Below are 18,839 nucleotides of genomic sequence, written 5' to 3' on the forward strand. Positions count from 1 at the left end.
GAGGACCTGGGTTCAGGTCCTAGCACCCACCTCCCAGGGGTTCAAAACTGACAGCTTCAGAAGAGCCTCTGCCCTCTTCTGGCCTCTACTGGTACTGCATGCATATAGGAGACTTCGTGGTTGGAGGGACAGTCTGGAATGAGGTCATGAGAGCTGTGCTAGGTAGCCGACCCACCCTATCACCAAAGCTGTCCTAACATGATAGTGTTGCCACATTGAACACTGAGATTCCAGATGATGCTGGGGCCCAAGCTAGGCAAAGACTCATTCAAGGGAGTTATTGTACATAGTTATTAAACCTCACAGTGGTTGGAGGTGATCACATAAAGTTAAGGCAGCATCTTTACTTTCAATGTAGGCTTATTTTCCCCTTTTCTTTTAAATAACTTTTTTGTTCATATAATACACCCTGACTACTGTTTCCCCTCCCTCTACTCCTCCTAGTTCCTCTCTGCCTTCCCCTCCATCCAAATCCAAACCTTTCTGTCTCTTAGGAGACAACGAACAGGCTTCTAAGGGAATATAACTAATATAATATTAATAAGATAAAACAAAAACTAATGTATCAGAGGAGGAGAAAACAAACAGAAGGAAAAGACTCCATGAACAGGCACAAGAAACAGATACAGAGTCAGACATTCACTTGTTCAAGTGACAAGCAACACTTAAGAATCCCATAAAAATACCAACCTGAAAGCCAACAGATATACACAACTGACCTATAGGGTAAAACAGTGAGAGAGAGAGAGAGAGAGAGAGAGAGAGAGAGAGAGAACAGACAGAGAGACAGAGACAGAGACAGATAGAGACAGAGACAGTGAGAGACACAGAGACAGAGACAGAGTCCTGCCACAAATCTAAGGCAAGGAACTTCCTAAGACTCATTGAATTCCTTTGCTTTTGACCATTTACTTCTGGGCATGGGGCCTACTCCTAAGGATGTTTTGTTCCCTTGGTGAGCCTCCCTTGAGGAAAATTAATTCTTCCCTTGCCAGTAGTTAACTAACAGAAGATAGCTTCTGGGTTAGGGATGGCGACATGTGTCCACTGTCCACTTCTCCTTTCAGCTCTAGGACCCTGTTTGGTGCAGACCCATGGCGCCCTGCACATGCTGCCTCAGCCTCTGTGAATTCCTATGTGTGCCAAGCCTGTTGATTTAAAGGGCCTTGTTTTAGTGGTCTCCTTCATCCCCTCTGGCTCTTAGACTCTTTCTGCCTCCTCTTCTGCCATCTTCCCTGAACCCTGAGAGGAGGGATTTGATGGAGAATTCCTGTTTAGGGTTAAGTGTTACAAAGTAACTCACTCTCTGCATAATATCTCACACCTGCCTGTGGGTCTCTGTGTTTGTGCCCATCTGCTGCAGGAGGAATCGTCTTTAGTGATGGCTGAGCAAGGCACTCATCTCTGACTAAATCAGAATGGTTTTAGGAGTAATCTTATTGCTATGTTCTTTTAGTGGAACAATAGTATTTAATTTTTGTGTGGTCCTTGGCCTATCTAGTTTAAAGTGTTAGGTATGGATCTGGTGGAGTGGGCCTTAAGTCAAATCAGATCTTGATTAGTTCAGACCAAGACTTTTGGTATCACTATTGCGCTAACTCGCCTTGTAGGCAGGCCACCATTGTAGATCGAAGGGTTTGTAGCTGGGTTGGTGTTTGCCGTTTTCCTTTGGTTGCCAGCAGAGAACCTTCCTGGACCAAAGATGCTAGCATATAGGGATGAAGGCTTCATGGAGGCACCAGCTCTATTTCTGCACCTCAATGAGCTATGAAGGTGTGATCTTCAGTCATAGAGCCTTGCCCTCAGTTTTGTGGAGAGCAAACTATATAGTCTTAGCAACAGTCTAGGTTGTTTGGGGGTTCCCATGGGACCCCTTTGAGCAACAGCACAATTCAGTGTTAGCCAATCCTGGTAGTGGAAGCTTCATTTAGTGACAGGTGGGGCTATGTTCCTCCTGTTATTCAGAGATTTCATTTAGACCACCTTCACATATGTATATACATATTTAGGAAGCTTCTACTGTATTCAGTTTCTCTACTACCCCTCCAGGAGCCATTGCTTATAACTCTATCCCTGCATTCACGCTCTCACCCCTCTCCCCTCCCCATCCTGATTTGACCCTCCTATTCAAATCCCCACTGTTCATCCATAAATATCTGTTCTAATTCCCTTCTCTAGGGAGAGCTACCTGCCCTCCCCCACCCCCAGTCACTTATTCTATGTCTAACATGTGATTCTCTAAATTGTAGCTCGCTCACCATTGACTCAATAGCTAATATCCACACATAAACTAATACATACCATATTATTCTTTTGGGGTCTAAATTACCTCGGTCAAGATTATTTATTTTTTTCTAGTCTCATCCATTTATCTGCAAACTTATGATTCCATATTTTTTTTTGATGGCTGAGCGATGATGGTTTATTTACACTCCATTGTGTAAATAAACCACCATTTCTGGCTCTGACAAGGAACAGCAATGAAGACGGGCGAGCATGTATCCAACTCTTTGGTAGGATAAAACATCCTTTTGGTGGATGCCCAAGAGTGGTAGAGCCAGATTTTGGGGGTAGATCAGTCCCCGTGTTCCCAAGGAACTGCCATGATTCTTTATGTGATGGCTGTACAAGTTTGCAGTCCTAACGGCCATGGGTGAGTGTCTCCCTTACTCCATATCCTCACCAGTGTGAGCTGTCACACCAGTGTGAGCTGTCACAATTTGTTTTATTGATCTTAGCTATCTGATAGGTATAAGACGGGGATTGGGTTTGAAGAAGAGAAGGTATTCTGACTGGTTTTGTGTGTCAACTTGACACAAGCTGCGGTTATCACAGAGAAAGGAGCTTCCCTTGAGGAAATGCCTCCATGAGATCCAGCTGTAAGGCATTTTCTCAATTAGTGATAAAGGGTGGGAGGGCCCATTGTGGGTGGTGCCATCCCTGGGCTGGTGGTCCTGGGTTCTAGAAGAAAGCAGGCTGAGAAAGCCAGGGGAAGCAAGCCAGTAAGCAGCACCCCTTCATGGCTTCTGCATCGGCTCCTGCTTCTTGTCCTGTGTGAGTTCTAGTCCTGACTTCCTTTGGTGATGAACAGCAATGTGGAAGTGTAAGCTGAATAAACCCTTTCTCTCCCCCTGCCCCCCACTTGCTTCTTGGTCATGATGGTTTTGTGCAGGAATAGGAACCCTGACTAAGACAGAAGGAGAGTGATGATCTGTAATTCGCATAGTAATTCACTATCTTATTTGATTTTGTCAGGCGTGGCTGGCAGGTTCCCAGGCAATTCAATATATGCTTATTTTGATCATTACATCATCTTCTGGATTTTGCTTGCTCCCTGACCCAACTATATCCAGTCAAATGAGTGAGATGAAGTAAGGTATTCCAAGGCAGTAACAAATAATAGGTTCCCAGTATTCAGGTTATGACACGAAATTCTTAATTGTATTTGGACCAACTGCAATGGAGAGATGTAAGATTCTGTGAAATACGATTGAAGTTGGTTTTTAAGGTGTGATTTCTTCTCCAACCTCTTTTATTTCAGTAGCTGTTAGAATATGGGCATCAGAAATAATGCGTGAGCTGAGCTGGAATCTGGGCAGTTGAGATTGATCCTTTGGATGTGGTAGAGCTATTACTATCTAATTTTCGTGAAAGTTTTTCATAACATCAAAAGAAAATGGAGCCTACTCATCCCACTTGGGTGTGGGCCAAATAGAAGCAGCCACAGTTCCGGTTCATTTTCGTGTTGTTGGTATTGTTAGGATTCTCTGACAACCAAGACACTGTCTTCAAGAATGGGTCTCGGTAGCTCGTGTAAGTAAAACACAGGGATTTGGGGGGAAGATCAAAGGAATGATTCATCAGTCCCTCATGTGTGAATAGTCCTGCCAATATCACTGGCCTCTACAGAGAATTGTTAGCCTAGTGAAAGGAAATTGCCCCGCCCAGAGAACCATACCGGTAGAGTTTCAGGGAAGGAAGTATCAAAAAGGAGTCCACCCACTTGCTAGCCAGCCTCTTTGAACACCTTGTCTCTCCCTGTTTTACTAATCCATTTGGATTATATCATTATACTTTAATGGGCACAGGGCTGAATAATCGGAAAAGAAAGGACACCCAGGAAAACAGGAAAGTCCTGCTATGCACCTGCCCAAAGCTTCCAACACCCTTAGAAATGGGACAGGGATAGTCAAGTCATATTCGAGAGAGAACAGTGCTTAACTGGGTCTTAGAAACTATAGTGTAGATGCTAGGTGGATATGTGGCAAAGCATGCATGTGTTAGACAGCGAGCTGGACTAATTCTTTCAGTTCATGTTTATACCTGCCTGAATCTTCAGGCACACCAAGCAGATGTGCACACATCAATGTGTCATTTTGCAACGAGAAGAGTCAAGGACTTCAAAGGAAGAGTGCATTTCCTTAACTGTTTGCACTACGCAAGAAAAAAAGGCTAGTTATGATGTGACTTTGACATCTACGTGACACTCGGATGCTTTTTGTATTTATCTATTTCCACTGTTACCTGCCAGCCCTGGGTCCCAGCTTCTCTTTGGAAGTGTTGGGCGGGTGGAGGAAGCAGACATAGTGGTGGTGTGATGGTTAGCCTTATGTTTTCAGTTTAAATTATTGTATGTAAGAGATCTGGAAAAGACAAAAAGAATGCCTCTCACCTGTAAGCCCCACCTGCCCAAGGACAGATAACATTCTGGAATGCTGGAGCCTGTTCATGTATGATAACAAGCCAGGTGTTTTCAATATGTAAACAAACATGGCTCCCCAAATGCACGGGATGTGCTTGATCACACATAGTGGTAGCCAGGAGGCAGAAAGCATAGCTGGATGCATGCTTGTTCCTGATTGGACAAAGGTGGGAAGTACACAGCTGTGTGGTTTGTTTTGTTTTTTTGTTTTTTTTGTTTTTTTTTTTTTTTTTTTTTTTTGCCTTTATAAATTCCTGTCTGATTTGGCAACATACTCTGGGAATCCCGGGTATGGGTCTGTTCAGTATTCCTGAACCCGGCCGATATTTAATAAAAGCTTGCTTCAAATTTGCCTCAAAAACTGTGGTAGTGGTCTTATTCTTATCTGGTGGGATGAACAGTGGTTGTGGGAGAGCTAACCCCAGAATCATCATTAGCCTAAAAACAAAATTGCACTGACTGTCCAGCATCCACCTGTGGTTTCACACAGGGTGGGGCACAGTCAATGTCCACACCCTACAGGGAAGGTTCCATCAGCTCTACACAAAGAACCATCACTATACGCCTTTTCTAATTTAAAGCAAACCTTTGGGGTGCAAGGGTGTGGCCTAACTGGCAGAGAGCAGATCTAGGACACACCAAGTCGCCAGTTTGTTCCCTAGCCCTGCATAAGCTGGTCATGATGGTGGCTCTAGCCTACAGACCCAATAATCAGGAGGCAGAAGGATCAGGACTTCGACCATCCTTGGCTACAAAGCAAATTCAAGCCCCCACCATGAAAGCTTGTCTCAAAAATACAATAACCAAGGGAGGGAGCGAGGAAATTCATAAGGAGACCTAGCTTGTTTAACCAGTAACAACTGTCTCCGATCTCATGACAGTTTCACTTTAAGCTCTGAGAGATTCTGGTGTGGAGTAAAATCGGGAGCATGGAACTGTTCCTAGCCCTGAAACTGGCTGGGTGATCCCCAAAGGTCAGAGGTCAGATTCTAGGGCTTCCAGGAAAACAACCCATTTTATCTTGAGGTTCCCAGGTATTTTTTGATGTTGAAGAAGAATGAAGAATGTCAAAACATGTTATTTCCAAGATTTAGCAAGTGTGTCAGTTCACCAGCCCGCAGCAGAAATCCCGAATGAACGACCCGGTTGAAGAAATAAAACGAGTTGAACCATTCGGGTATGTCTCCCGAATGGCAATAAGAAGTTATTTTGCATTCTTTTGTGCCTTGGTACTTTAGTCTTGGCCAGGAAACTACCGAGTTAAGAGTTTTCCGTAGAATTTTATGTAGAAGATAACTTGAAAAAACTTTGTTTGCTGATAACCTGCCTGTGCTTTCCCCACGGTAAGCGACTTTCATTTTAAAAATAGAGCTGTTCCAGGAGAGTTGAATGTCTCCGTGTCCTCTTATGAGAGTTATTTATTTTAAAAATAGAAACCGTCTCAGATTGGTATCAAATACCTGATGGCCGGGTCTTTAATCGGTGCCGAACAAGTAAGCAGCCTGCCTATGGAGTGGTGTTTCCTCCTCTGTGAACTCCTGGAGTCTCTCTTTTTATTTGGATAATTTCATTGCACATAGCTTAAACCATCTCCTTAGGTTATATTTAACTTCTCTAAGGGCTGGGGAATTTTCTAATTTGGGAGTTTAAAAAAAAAAGAAAGAAAACGAGATTGCCATAGGAAAGTAGTTAACATTTAACATTTTTAGAATATGTAATCACCTGTAGACTGTTTTTAGATCAATCAAATTACCCTTTCACTCAGAACAACTATGATTTTAAAATGCATTCATAGACCTTTGGGTATACTAAAACCTTCATTATTTATACAGCTCTGTGCTTCAAGAGTGCAGGTGATCAGAAATGAGGGCATGCAGGACCGAATACACTTTCTATTCATCAACCCTAAGTTTTAGTTTTTTATCCTTTAATTGAAATTTGGTCTTACGAAGTGAATGTGGGTGTATTACATTGTCAGGAAAAAAGTCATGGCGGGGTGTTCAACACCCAAGGCTTCCACTAAAGAGCTGCACAGACTTTTGGTGTTGTTGTTGTTTTGTTTTGCCTTTTTTTTTTTTTTTTTTTTTTTTTTGAAACAGGATCTCACCCTGTAGTTGTGGCTGTCCTGGAACTCACTGTGTAGACCAGGCTGGCCTCAAACTCAGAGATCCACCTGCCTCTGCCTCCTAAGTGCTGGGATTAAAGGTGTGCACCATCACACCCAGCTAATTTTTTTTTTTTTTCCTTTTAAAATGTGTGGCACTTATCAGTTCCAGAGAAAGGGCCTGGATTACACAGTAAGTCACCTACACTTACTGTAGTAGGACTTAAGTGGTGACATTTTATTATTTAAATAATTAGACACATTTCAGTTCATGTCTCAGAGTTGAGTGTTCTGTCAGAGCATATATATATACATATATATATATACATATATATATCTCAAATATATATATATCTCAAATATATATATATATATATATATATATATATATATATATATATATATATTTGATAGTACAAATACTGACATTTTCAGGCAGCCAGATTTGTGGAGTTTTCCTTAGAAAGAGTATTTCTTGAGGTCCTCAGGATTTTGTCTTGTTTGTTTGTTTTTAGAGTGTTTCATTTTTTTTTGTTTCAATCAACAGAGGGAACATAAACTCACAATAGAAGCATTGTGTATATAAACCAAATACAGTAAAGTCTGGGCTGAACTAAAAAAAAAACCCATCCCGTCTATCTCCTAGATTTTGCATCAACTGGAATACGTTTTTATGTTTTAAAAATGTCACGATTGACATTTTTCACAAATATATTTTTGTGCTATGCCCTCGACCAGACATTTTAGTGTTTCTTTGATTTTATACATCTTAATAATAGTCATTTATTTACATACTTGTATGTAAACAGACTCATTTTAAAAAAATATTTTAAAAGTAATTTTGTAAGTTACTATAGTGTTTCATTGCAGTATTGACATACATATGTATGGCATTATGCTTTGTTCTAATTTACACACACACCCTCCTGCCCTCTCTTGCTGGTCTCCATCAATCCTCCAAATACTTCTCCAATCTGCTTTCATTTTATATAAATTTCATTACAGTCTCTTTCCATTTTCTCCCTCCCTGAAGGTCTCTCTTTGCCTCCCTCCCTTCTTTTTATATAAGAGAAAACACGACATTTGTCCTTGAGTGAGCAGAATAAAATATAGTCTCCGGGATTTTGTTTGTTTGTTTGTTTGGTTGGTTGGTTGGTTTTGCCTTTTAAAATGTTTATTGTGAAAGAATACTCTCATCAAGGTGAATTGTTTAAATTGGCCATTAAAACATCTGTTTTTCTGCACAGTAATGGTATAAAGCAAGAGACTATCACTCTCAGTTTCCTTTTTGCCAGGATTCCCTGATAACATAGCTTAGTGTAGATATCTCTGCAATACTGGGATAAATGTTTTTTAAAAGTCTCTTTAATGGAACCCTTCAAAGGGCAGCAAATATCAGAAAAATGGGACATCAGTACAAGCCTAAAGAGAAAAATAAATCCCCATCCTGAGTATTATATTGCTGTCCCACTTGAGAAAATGCTCAAACATCTCACAGCATTGGTAGAGTTGGGGGCAGGAAGTGCTTGTCTGTGGACCACCTCATCAGCTACCCCGAAACCCTCTCCTTTCTGCTCTTTCTCTAATCCTACACTCAGGACATAGTTATAAACAAAGGCTTTTCTTGGAAGGGAAGGTGTTGAAGAGATGGCTCAGCAGTTAAGAGCATCGACTATTGTTCCAGAGGGCCCAGGTTCAATTTCCAGCACCCACATGTTGGGTCCCAACCTATAATAACTCTAGTTCGAGGGGGATCCGGCGCCCTCTTCTGGCCGCCTTATGCACTGCACGCATGTGATACACATTCAAGTAAACATTGGTACTCATAAAAAAAAAAGCTTCTTAAAAAAATTCTTTTTTAAAATGTCAGTACTACTCTGGTAAAATGACAGGGCAGGTGGGTTATCTCTGTGGCTTGCTAAGTGAATAGTTGAAGATTTAAATGGGATATTTAGACTTTGACTCTACCTTCATGGATAGTTCAGTATATGGAGAATTCATACAGAGTACTGACTTCGTAGTTTCTCTCCCAGAGCATAATGCAGATAAGACCAGTCTCATTTCACTGCAGTCAGGGACAGATCAACACCGAGACGGTACTACCATTCCCCAGACTGCCCTGTCCTGAAGATGAGCAAACACTGAATTAATGAACTTGAAGGATCCATCCTACGGTGTTAATGATTTTTCTACGCTTTATTACTCTGCCAGAGAAACATTCCAGAACAGCAGTGGGAACGGGAGAGACAGGTTAGCGGCTGCTGGAAACTGAAGGAAACCCCAGGACACGGAGGGGTGGGGCAGCAGCCGCCAGTGCTCCCTACCAGCTTTTGCATGGTGGTTTAACGTTTGTAGTGCGCAGCCGCAGAACAACCATTAGCTAACCCACATTGTGTTGGGTCTCCTTGAGTTGCCGGGCCAGGCACTTGTAACCCTGGTGTCCATGACAGAACTACCTCAAGTTGCCCTCATACTCACTTTTTTTTTTTTTTTTTTTTTTTTTTTTTTTTAGGGGAGTGGTGTTTGGGGAATCCAGGTTTGTTGAACATAGATACAACCCTGCTTAAATAATAGATGAGAAATGACGATTACAGCACCAATAGGTGAACTTTTTGCTTCAGCATTTTAGCATTATTTCCCCAGTATTAAATGGCTCCACGTACCTCACTGAAAACTAGCCTTTCGGGTATCGTTTACTCTCCTATATGTCTCTGATCATATTAATTGAAATTCACTTCTCTGAGCCAGCCTCCTCTCTCTATTCCCGCTAGTTCCTTCCTTCCTAGTGTATACACCTTTCAGCTCAAGGAACCTGCTTCCATATTAGAGGTGATCTAGGTGGTACCCGGAACCTTATTCTTTCTTAACAAGAATGCATCAGGCACACTTTCCAAAGATGCTTAAGTGACCACACCCTACAGTAACTCAGCTGTGTTGCCACGCGTGGACCATCTCGGAGACTTTCCACAAAAGAGTGAAGTCACCCAGAAACCTCTCAAAATTCTGGTGGCACAGAGCAGGAGCTTGGGGACCGCTCTGGTGGCTGTAATGTGGTCAGAGACCTGCATAGGTCTGAGTGCGCTATCCAGGGGCACAGGGTGTTTTTTCCACAGAAAGAGCCAGGGGCTGAGCCCTTAAGAGTCCTTGAATATTCTGGAGGTCTCCTTTTCTATGATTGGTTTGATATATTCGCGAAAGGAGACCAAAGCTTGAATGTGGTAATAGCAACTTATGTATGGGGCTCTGTGATCAATTCTTCATTACAAGTCCATTGCTTTGATTAGGCGATCTGCAAATATTTTGTGCTAATTACACTTAAAAACAAAATAAAACAAAAAAAAAAAAAAAACAAAACCAAATGAAAATCACCTCACTGGGTAAGAATCCAGCCTTGTTTTCTGTAGTAACAGGTCTTTTTATTGTTTGTATCAGAGAGAGAGAGAGAGAGAGAGAGAGAGAGAGAGAGAGAGAGAGAGAGAGAGAGAATGTGTGTGTGTGCATGTGTGCGTGTGTGTGTGTGTGTGTGTGTGTGTGTGTGTGTGTGTGTTTTCACAAACCAGTAACCCGATCTCCTGTTACCACCCCCACCGCTGCCTCCTGGGTATACCCAATGCTTTCAACACATGTGTTCTCTGGAGGCTTGATCTCAGAGCATTTACATTCGGCTTGGCTTCCCAGCTTGCAAACTGCAGTGAGCCAGCCCCTGGGAAGCTTCAGAGACTCGTCAGCAGTCCAGCTTATTCCTGTGTGTGTGTGTGTGAGTGTGTGTGTGTGTGTGTGTGCAGCGCACACGCGCATATGCCTCTCTCTTTCTCTCTCTCACCATTTCCAAGCTAGAATCACCGTGGAGAAGCAAGCCTGAAATCTTGTCAAGATCTCATTTCGGGGTAATGACTAGCTAAAAAAAAAAGAGAGAGAGAGAGAGAGAGAGAAAGGAAGAAAAAGAAAGAAAGGAAGGAAGAAAGGAAGAAAACAAAGGGTTGAAATATTGATTTTTCTTTGGAGGAATAAACCAGGGCTTTGCTGGAGAGAACACCCAGTTTCTCCCTGAGGCAAGCTGAGCAGCCCGAGTTGACAGCAGCCAGGGCTGGCTTGAAGCAGCCGCTCTGCCTGGGGAGATCCCTAAATGGACTTTGGTCTCAATGCTGTGACTCTTTGTCGCGGGTTTGGATGTGGGAGCACGGAAGGTGATCTCCTGTCTCGTCTTAACTCCCCTGATCTCAAGGAAAGATGAGCGAAGAGCCAAAGGAGAAACCCGCCAAGCCTGCTCATAGGAAGAGGAAAGGAAAAAAGGTAAGAGGCAGGATCAACATGTTCCCTCATTGTTCTCTGGCTCCCCCGGGAAGTGATCTGGAGGCTGCCTTTTTCAGAGATTTGCCTTTAGCCAGAGAAAGAAGCAGCTAAAAAAGCAGAATGCTTTTGGGGTTTTTTTGTTGTTGTTTTTTTTCTCCTCTGTTAATGGGGTGTGTTCTGGGTTGGTGGCAAACACCTCGACTGGGGTCCATTGCTACAATATTTAAACAGTTAAAATATTGTGATCTGGATTTGCTGAACCTAGTGTTCGTTCTCATAGCAATGAAAGGAACATTAAGTAAACATATGTCCTAATTACGTGAGTGGGTGTGTTTCTCCTACCTCTTGAATTTTCCTGATGCTTGTAACCGGTAGGGTACAATTACTAATGAATATTCTTATGATATGGATGGTAAGCTTTAATGTATATTTTAGGCAAACTTGGGGAAACCTGTAGTTAGACTTTAAAAACCCCAGCATGGAGGTGAGCTCTACTTTAATTATTGGTTCGTGTGATGGCGGACAAATCTTGGGTCTGCATTCAGCCCCACTGCCTGACAGCCATATGCCTCAAGGATCCACTCAGTTCATGGGATTAATTTTGTTTTCCACATGGTTTGAGGTTTTTGTCAAAAGAGCAGCGGAGGATTGCAGCAAACCTGTAGATTCATTCTGGCTTTCACGAATTCGCGTGTCATCCTTAAGATGTGCCCTGAACTTTTCCGTTCATTTTGAGATGGGAAAGAAAGGTAATTCTCAGATCTGCACTGTGCTTTTGACCCACTATGGTTCATAAACTGTCTCAGATTTAGGGTGTGCCATCAAAGGGAAGGCTAGATACATCTGGAACAAAGGAAAACAGGTCCCCGGAACAGGATTGTAGCTCATAGCTATTGAAGGGGGATGGGTGCTGGGCTTTTTGAATCTAAAGTTCAAATTCTTGGATTTTTATGCTTCAATTCCAAGGTCTGATATATATATATATATATATATATCTGGTGATGTGTCTTTAAAATGATCCCTTGCCCCCCAATATGATATATGCTCCGCCAGTGGACGCCCCAGGGAATGATTGGGTACAGTCGAGAACATGAAAGATTGCAACCTCTGCTTGAATATATCAAGCATTTCAAAAATGTTCATAGCCTACTTACTATTTATGAAAAAGGTTTCTCTGAATAAGACATACTTTAAAGGAGCTGCTACTGGCAGGCTCAGCTGAGACATGTTCGGGGACATGCCAACATTCTTGGGCAGCAGTTCAATACCCTACAGAGTGAAGCCTTACAGACTGGTTTTAAGTCAGCCTTCCCCTCTTGGACCTCGGCTCCACAGGGCTTGACGGTATCGGGAAAGGTGCAAGTGTGATTTCCCCAGGGAGCAGGTCACAGCTGCACAGCACAAATGGTTTGCTTAATGCCTAGCCGAGTGGCGCTGTTCTCAAGGAAAACTGTCAGCTCTGCTCATGTTTCCGAGCTATATAGCCTTAAGTGTCTGACAGCCTCCACCATGATTCTGAACACAGAGTGTCACAGAGAGCCCAGATAGACACATGAAGCCTGACAGCACAATCTAGGTGAAAATGAACAGCGGCTTGCGGTGGCTGTAAATCACGTGGACTCTTCGGACGTGATTCTTTTTTTTTTTTTTTTTCTCCTTTTCCCCTTGAAATTTTTCTGGCATTATCTTGTGTCTCCCATGAGGTGATCCTGTGTGGTGCAGCACATAATGTATTAGACTGTCTTAAGGCCTTCTGAATTACGGCACAGGGTCCTGCTGCCTAGATATTTTTGACCAAAGCCTCCATTGTCTTTCCCTCTACCTTTTAAACTCAGTGTTGCGACTCAGCGAATTCCAAATTCTAGACCACCAGACTTCAGTCTTTCAAAATACTGCACCCATGTGCCAATATTTTGTCTTTCATCCTTGTGAAGGACAGTGGAGTTCTTACCAGCATCTCTCTCCACCCCCAAGTGAAACCATTTTCTTTGCATGCCTGTCTTTTCCATCAAGAGAAACTCTCAGTATCGAGTGGTTCCTGTTATCCCACGAATCCTTGAAGGTCAAATGTCCCATCCCTTGATTCACCTTGGTATTGCAGACAGCAGATTCTTGGGAATGGTCCACCCCGCCTCTTCTTCCTCTGCATTCAAGTTAGTGTTACAGCCCCATGCTCTTAGGTGCATAGACTCTCTGATGTTCATCAGAGCTGCTTGGTATGCAGTTGGCACTAAATAAATAAATTATCTCCACAGCTTAGAAGACCCACCCTCCCCCTCCCCCCCCAAAAAAAAACCCAGCTTTTTCAATTAGGAAATCTTGTCTCCTCATATTTTTAGGCTCAGAGGTACTATCTTTCAATATTGGTTTTAAAGTGAATTGACATGACTATTTAAATCAGCAAATATTTACATTTTTTAAGTGAATATGCATCTATTTTAGACTAGGGGGCTCAGAATGAAATGGAATATACTCTTTTTTTTTTTTAAATTATGATTGACTTTTAAATCATAGCTCAGGAGTAGCTCAGGAGGCTTCTGAGTGGCCCAAGTGACCTGCACTGCAGTAGCGGTGGGTGTGGCCACACGCAACATCTCAGATGAGTTATTCACCCCACCCTCTTTGTGGCATTGACCAACCTCCGGAACCCTTTCAGTACTTCCTACTCAAGGATGGAGTTACATGGGCCTCAAATTTTATATTAAACCCATCTGTGGATGGAGTTACATTTGTGTACAGAAGTACATGGTCAAATGGCTGTGAAGATTTTGTGCTGGTGTGGACTGCGTTCAGCTCATCCAGAAAGCTGAGGGCATTTGGATTTACACTGTCTCATGAGGTGTATTTAATAGCAAGATGGCAAGACCAGTGTAATGGAGCCAATCAGTTATTTCAGCTCTGCTTTGGGATAGAAAGAAAATTATGTTCTCTAATAATGCCTGTATTCTGTTGACCTTGAAGAGGGTGTGTGTGTGTGTGTGTGTGTGTGTGTGTACATATGGACTGTTACCAAAGGTCTTTATCTCTCATTCTAGTAATGGGAGAAGAGTTTACTAATACTCAGGAGACCCAAGCACTCATCTACCCCTGCTTGTAACGGAACCCAGAGTCTTGCAGGGAGAAGAATCAGCTAGCATAGCAATCAGAGGTTCAGAAAGCAAAAGAAATGATCAACAGAATCATGTTTTCTGGAGTGTCTGAATGACAGCAGCTAAGTCATCTTCACGGTGGGATTTCAGGCTTGCCAGGGAGAGGAAATGCCAGGTAAGCGTTCTCTCCACCTGACTGTGAGCACCAGGCTGGTTTGGTTGAACCAAGCCACCACAGGAAGAATGCCCAAAGTGACATTTCAGGACTGTGCTTCCTGGCCATTCCTGTAGTCTGCAGTGCAGGGTGATGTAACCAAAGAGCATCCCCTTAGCGTGGCTTAGATGGACTTTACCTTCTCACGGTTCTCTCAGCTGGAAATCTGAGGCCAGGTGACATCCAGTCAAACCCTGGATCTTTCCAACCTGCGGAGTTCTTAGGATGCTCTCTCACCCTCTTTCTAGCCTGTGTCCCAGGCTAAGTCTCTGTCTTCCTTTATAATAAGACCTGAAGGTTCAGGATATCACGTCAAGATCACGTTTAACTACAACCATCTCTTGAGAGCTATATTTCCACAATTTGAGTAGGAGATGGAAGGAAATTCAGTCCACAACAGCATCCAAATAGAAGTGTTATGATCAGGCTTCCAGCCTCAGGTCTATGACACAGGACACACAATGACAGTGATGTTCTGTCTATTCATGTGCTTCCCTGAGCAGCCATGGTGAGGAGTGGAGATGGGGGCAGGTATTATGGGTGCCAAGGACAAGTGAATGCAGGTTGTCTGGTTGCAGAAAGGTGGGGTAGCACATTGTTGTCTTTGGTGGAAGAGGTTAGGAAACGCTGGATGGAAAAAGAGAAAAGACAAGTCTAGGTTGGGCTTAGGAAATTACCTGTTTCCCAAGGGAATGTGGTAAGAACCTTCCAGAGACAATGCAAGACAAAGAGAGGTTTGGAATGTTCTGGTGTCTGTAGGGATCTAAGCCTTTGCTTATATGTTTGGGAGAAGGATCCCAGGGATGGATTGTGGCCAGGTATGACAATGGTGGAAAGGAGAGCAGACATGACTGTGTGTGTGTGTGTGTGTGTGTGTGTGTGTGTGTGTGTGTGTGTGTGTGCGCGTGCGTGCGCGCGTAAAGCAGAGTATAACTTGGGAGTTGGTTCTCTCCTTCAGATCTGTAGGTTCTAGTATTAAACTCCGGATGGTGGTAAATACCTTTCCTGCTGAGCGATCTTGCCAGGCCACACCTTTGTTTTGTGGAAACAGATCCTTTGGTCTGGACCTTGCTTTGTTTTTGTTTTTAATGTGGATTCTTGGGATGAAACTTAGACTGTAGTCTAAACATATGTGAATTGTTATTTTGGTTAGGAACACCAACCAGGTCTGTGCTGTCTAATCTTATGTCAACTTGGCACACAAATCAGAGTTATCTGAACGGAGGGGACCTCAATTGAAAAAATGCCCCCTTAAGATTCAGCTCTAGGGTGTTTTCTTAATCAGTGATCAAAGGGGGAGGGCCCAGACTATTGTGGGTGGTGCCATCCCTGGGCTGGTGGTCCTGGGTCCTGTAAGAAAGCAGGCTGACCAAGCCATGGGGAGCAAGCCAAAAAGCAGCACCCCTCCATTGCCTCTGTGTCAGCTCCTGCTTCCAGGTTCCTGCCCTGTTTTGAGTTCCTGTCCTGACTTCTTTCGATGATGAACGGTGATATGAAAGTGTAAGCCGAATAAAACATTTTCTCCCCAACTTGCTGTTTGGTCGTTGTGTTTTTTTAATCAAAGCAATAGACACAAACTAAGACAGGGTCTCTCCTTTAGCTCATGGCTCTGTTTCTTAATAATCCACATTTCTTTGGAATTGCACTGTGTTGTCCGCTGTCAGTGATAATTTAAGAATGGTCTTTTGAGTGTTTTATTCAGTGATTTCTGTGTCAAATTGGAGGGATAAAAGGTACATATTTACATCTCTATAAGCCAATTGCATTATCTGTGAGAGGTATGTTTCTCTCTTCTCTGATGAGCTTCAACCATGTGCTCAAACGCCCATTTTTGGAGGGTAAGCAAAGAGTGTCCGTGTCCGGTGAGCTTCCCGTGTTCTTAATGGTGCTAGCATTATGGAGTTTCTGCTCCAGGCCTGTGGTTGTGTGTCTGGAAGGCTCTATGCTGTTTACTGAGGGGAGGGGAGGCCGGCATGCCCTGAGCACGTCCACTGAGTAGTTGCATTGAACTGTCATTTCCATCCCTGTGTTCGGATATTATTCTCTACTCCTCGCCAGGCGAGTCACCTCTGAAAGGCTTTGGTTTGGTGAGAGTGGTGATTTGAGACGTGGCTCGCTGGGCAATCACAGGCTCGCTGCTTTGTTAGGCTATAGGGACCAGCTATCCATCATCCGCCGGAAGAGGCGGTTACATGCAATGGAAGGGGTGTTCCATCCACCAGAAAAGCTGTTCTAGCCACCGGAAAAGGTGTTTAATCCACTGGAAGACGTGTTCCATCCACAGAAAAAATTTTACATCCACCAGAAGACCTGTTTCATCCACTGGGAGAGCTGTTCATGGCCCTTCTACTTAGCCATGTGCATTCCTGTCGAGGGTTTTTGCTTTTATATTGCAGGCTAGTTTTAATTTTTTTTTCACTTCCTAATAACCATCTTTGTTCATCTTATAAAGATGATTCTGTGTCTTCCACGCCCACACCCAGGAAGCAGGCATTTTACTCCTTCCCCTCCAGTCTTTAATTTTTAGTGGTATCGTCTTGAACTTAACATTTGAGTTTATTTTATTTGATCCTCATCCCATGTGGGGATGGGGTGGGGTGGACCCAACGGGGAAGAGCCCATGTGCCATAGCAATCATGTGGAGGTCAAAGGGCACTTGTTGGGTTTGGTTCTCTCTTTCCGCCTTTTTGATTTCTGGACATCTGCAACAAGAACTTTCACTGCAGAGCTATCTTTCTAGGTACATAGGTTTCTATGTTTTCTTTGCCTATAGTAATTCTCAGGCCTTTTTGGTTTTCACAAAATTTTACAAAATATTAAGCCCACAGTATAGTTACTTACCTTTTTTAAAATCAAAATTGAAGTGTTTTTCCTTCTGAAAATTTGTTTTATTATTATTCCCCCCTCCAAAAAAAAAAAAAAAAACCCACAAAACAACAACAACAAGAAAAACAGAAGAAAATTGTGTATATTATTTCATAGGTAGAAGCTTGGGGTAGAGAATGTTTGTAGCCTTTAAAGTGTAACAAGGCCCTGGTGCAGTGCAGGCTCGCTCCCTTCTCCACATCTGGAAAAGCCAGAAGACGGAATGGAATTTCTTTCCTTGAACGTGGTGGCAAATTCTGACCTGACCTGAACTCATTTGGGAGCAAAACCCAATCTGACCTTATGTGAAGCTATTTATAGTTCATGTTTATCCTACATAGTGTGAATTCTTGTGTGTTTTCCCGTGGAAATATTTTGCTTATGCTGCACTAAGACATGTCTGGGGACATCCACAGTATCTGCATGTACCCTCTAAAGATCTGGAAAGCTTAGTACTCAGGAGCTTGCAAATGCCTCAGTGAGTGTGTAGTGGAGATCTATCGAGCTCTGAATGTGGGGCAGGTGACAAACTAGTGTGTCCTTTTCCTTGGTACATGCTAACAAAGTTGTGCTCTCTGGTATCAGACACCATGTCAGAGGTCCATGAAGCAACTGAATTCAGCCTTATAGGAATTTTTTTCCCCCTAGAAATGTACTAATACACTGTGTCTTGCTTAATAAATCTGAACATTTGGATGGGTCAGTTGTGAAGGTGGTATTATAAAAGTTTGGCCTTTTCAAGGTAATAAAATGCTAATAGTAAGAAAATTATCCTAAATACTGTTCTGAATTTCTTTTTTTGAAAATATTATTGTTGGTTTGTGTATGTGTGTGTGTAAGTGTGTATATGGGCACATGTGCCCACACATATTATTTGCAGGTGCATACATTGCACAGCATACACATGTGGAGGTCAGAGGATAGCCTTTGAGAGTTGGCTTTCTCCTCAAGCTTCCTTGGAAGCAGAGTCTCTCTTGTTTCTGCCAGTTCATGCACTCCTGGCTAGCTGACCCACAACCTTCTGGATGATTCTCCTGTCTCGGCCTCCAATCTTTCCATAGGACTGCTGGATTATAAAATGCTTTCTCATTGACTTTTCCTGTGAGTTCTGGGGACCAACCTCAGGCCGTCAGACTTGAACAGTGATCGTTTGCACACACTGAGCCATCTTGCCAGCCCAAGTTTTGAGATTTCTCACATTTTTTTGGTTATTCATTGCCATTTCATGAGGTCATCCTACATAACTTGATACATATTTCCCGAAAGAAAAGATGCAGACTTTAAGAGGAAGTTATTGTTTGACTGAATCATTGGCCATACTTGCCAAAAAAATAGTGTTAATCAAATGCAGGTTAATTAATTTTCTGTAATTATTATACATAATGCCATTTTCTGTCATGGTTTAGATAAAGTTTTCTGTTTTTCACATAACTTGATTTTTTTTTTTAGTTTTTATTCTGTGTTTCTTTGTATGAGACATCAGTGAGGAGGTGACATTCTGTGGCTCTGTTAAGGATGCCAAATCTAGAAGTCTCATTCCACTCCTCATTTCTCTAATTTGCCAGTGCAGCT

General features: G+C 42.7%; 1 protein-coding gene across 9 annotated transcripts in view; it reads left to right on the forward strand.

Moving 5' to 3' along the window:
• Positions 1 to 18,839, forward strand: part of Ank3 (ankyrin 3) — a 606,272-nt gene that overhangs the window by 115,502 nt on the left and 471,931 nt on the right. For 2 of the 9 annotated variants that reach the window (XM_076917007.1, XM_076917008.1), the window contains exon 1: positions 10,521 to 11,099. The exons of 1 other annotated variant lie outside the window; for it this stretch is intronic. In XM_076917007.1, the coding sequence (XP_076773122.1) occupies positions 11,037 to 11,099 (63 nt within the window). In that variant the 5' untranslated portion in view covers positions 10,521 to 11,036. Of the gene's footprint in view, positions 1 to 10,488; positions 11,100 to 18,839 lie in introns of those variants that run through there. 6 more of the 9 variants (XM_076916994.1, XM_076917004.1, XM_076917006.1 and 3 more) reach the window with 6 other exon arrangements.

This window comes from Arvicanthis niloticus, chromosome 20 (assembly GCF_011762505.2).
Source record: "Arvicanthis niloticus isolate mArvNil1 chromosome 20, mArvNil1.pat.X, whole genome shotgun sequence".
NCBI classification, from domain to species: Eukaryota; Metazoa; Chordata; class Mammalia; order Rodentia; family Muridae; genus Arvicanthis; species Arvicanthis niloticus.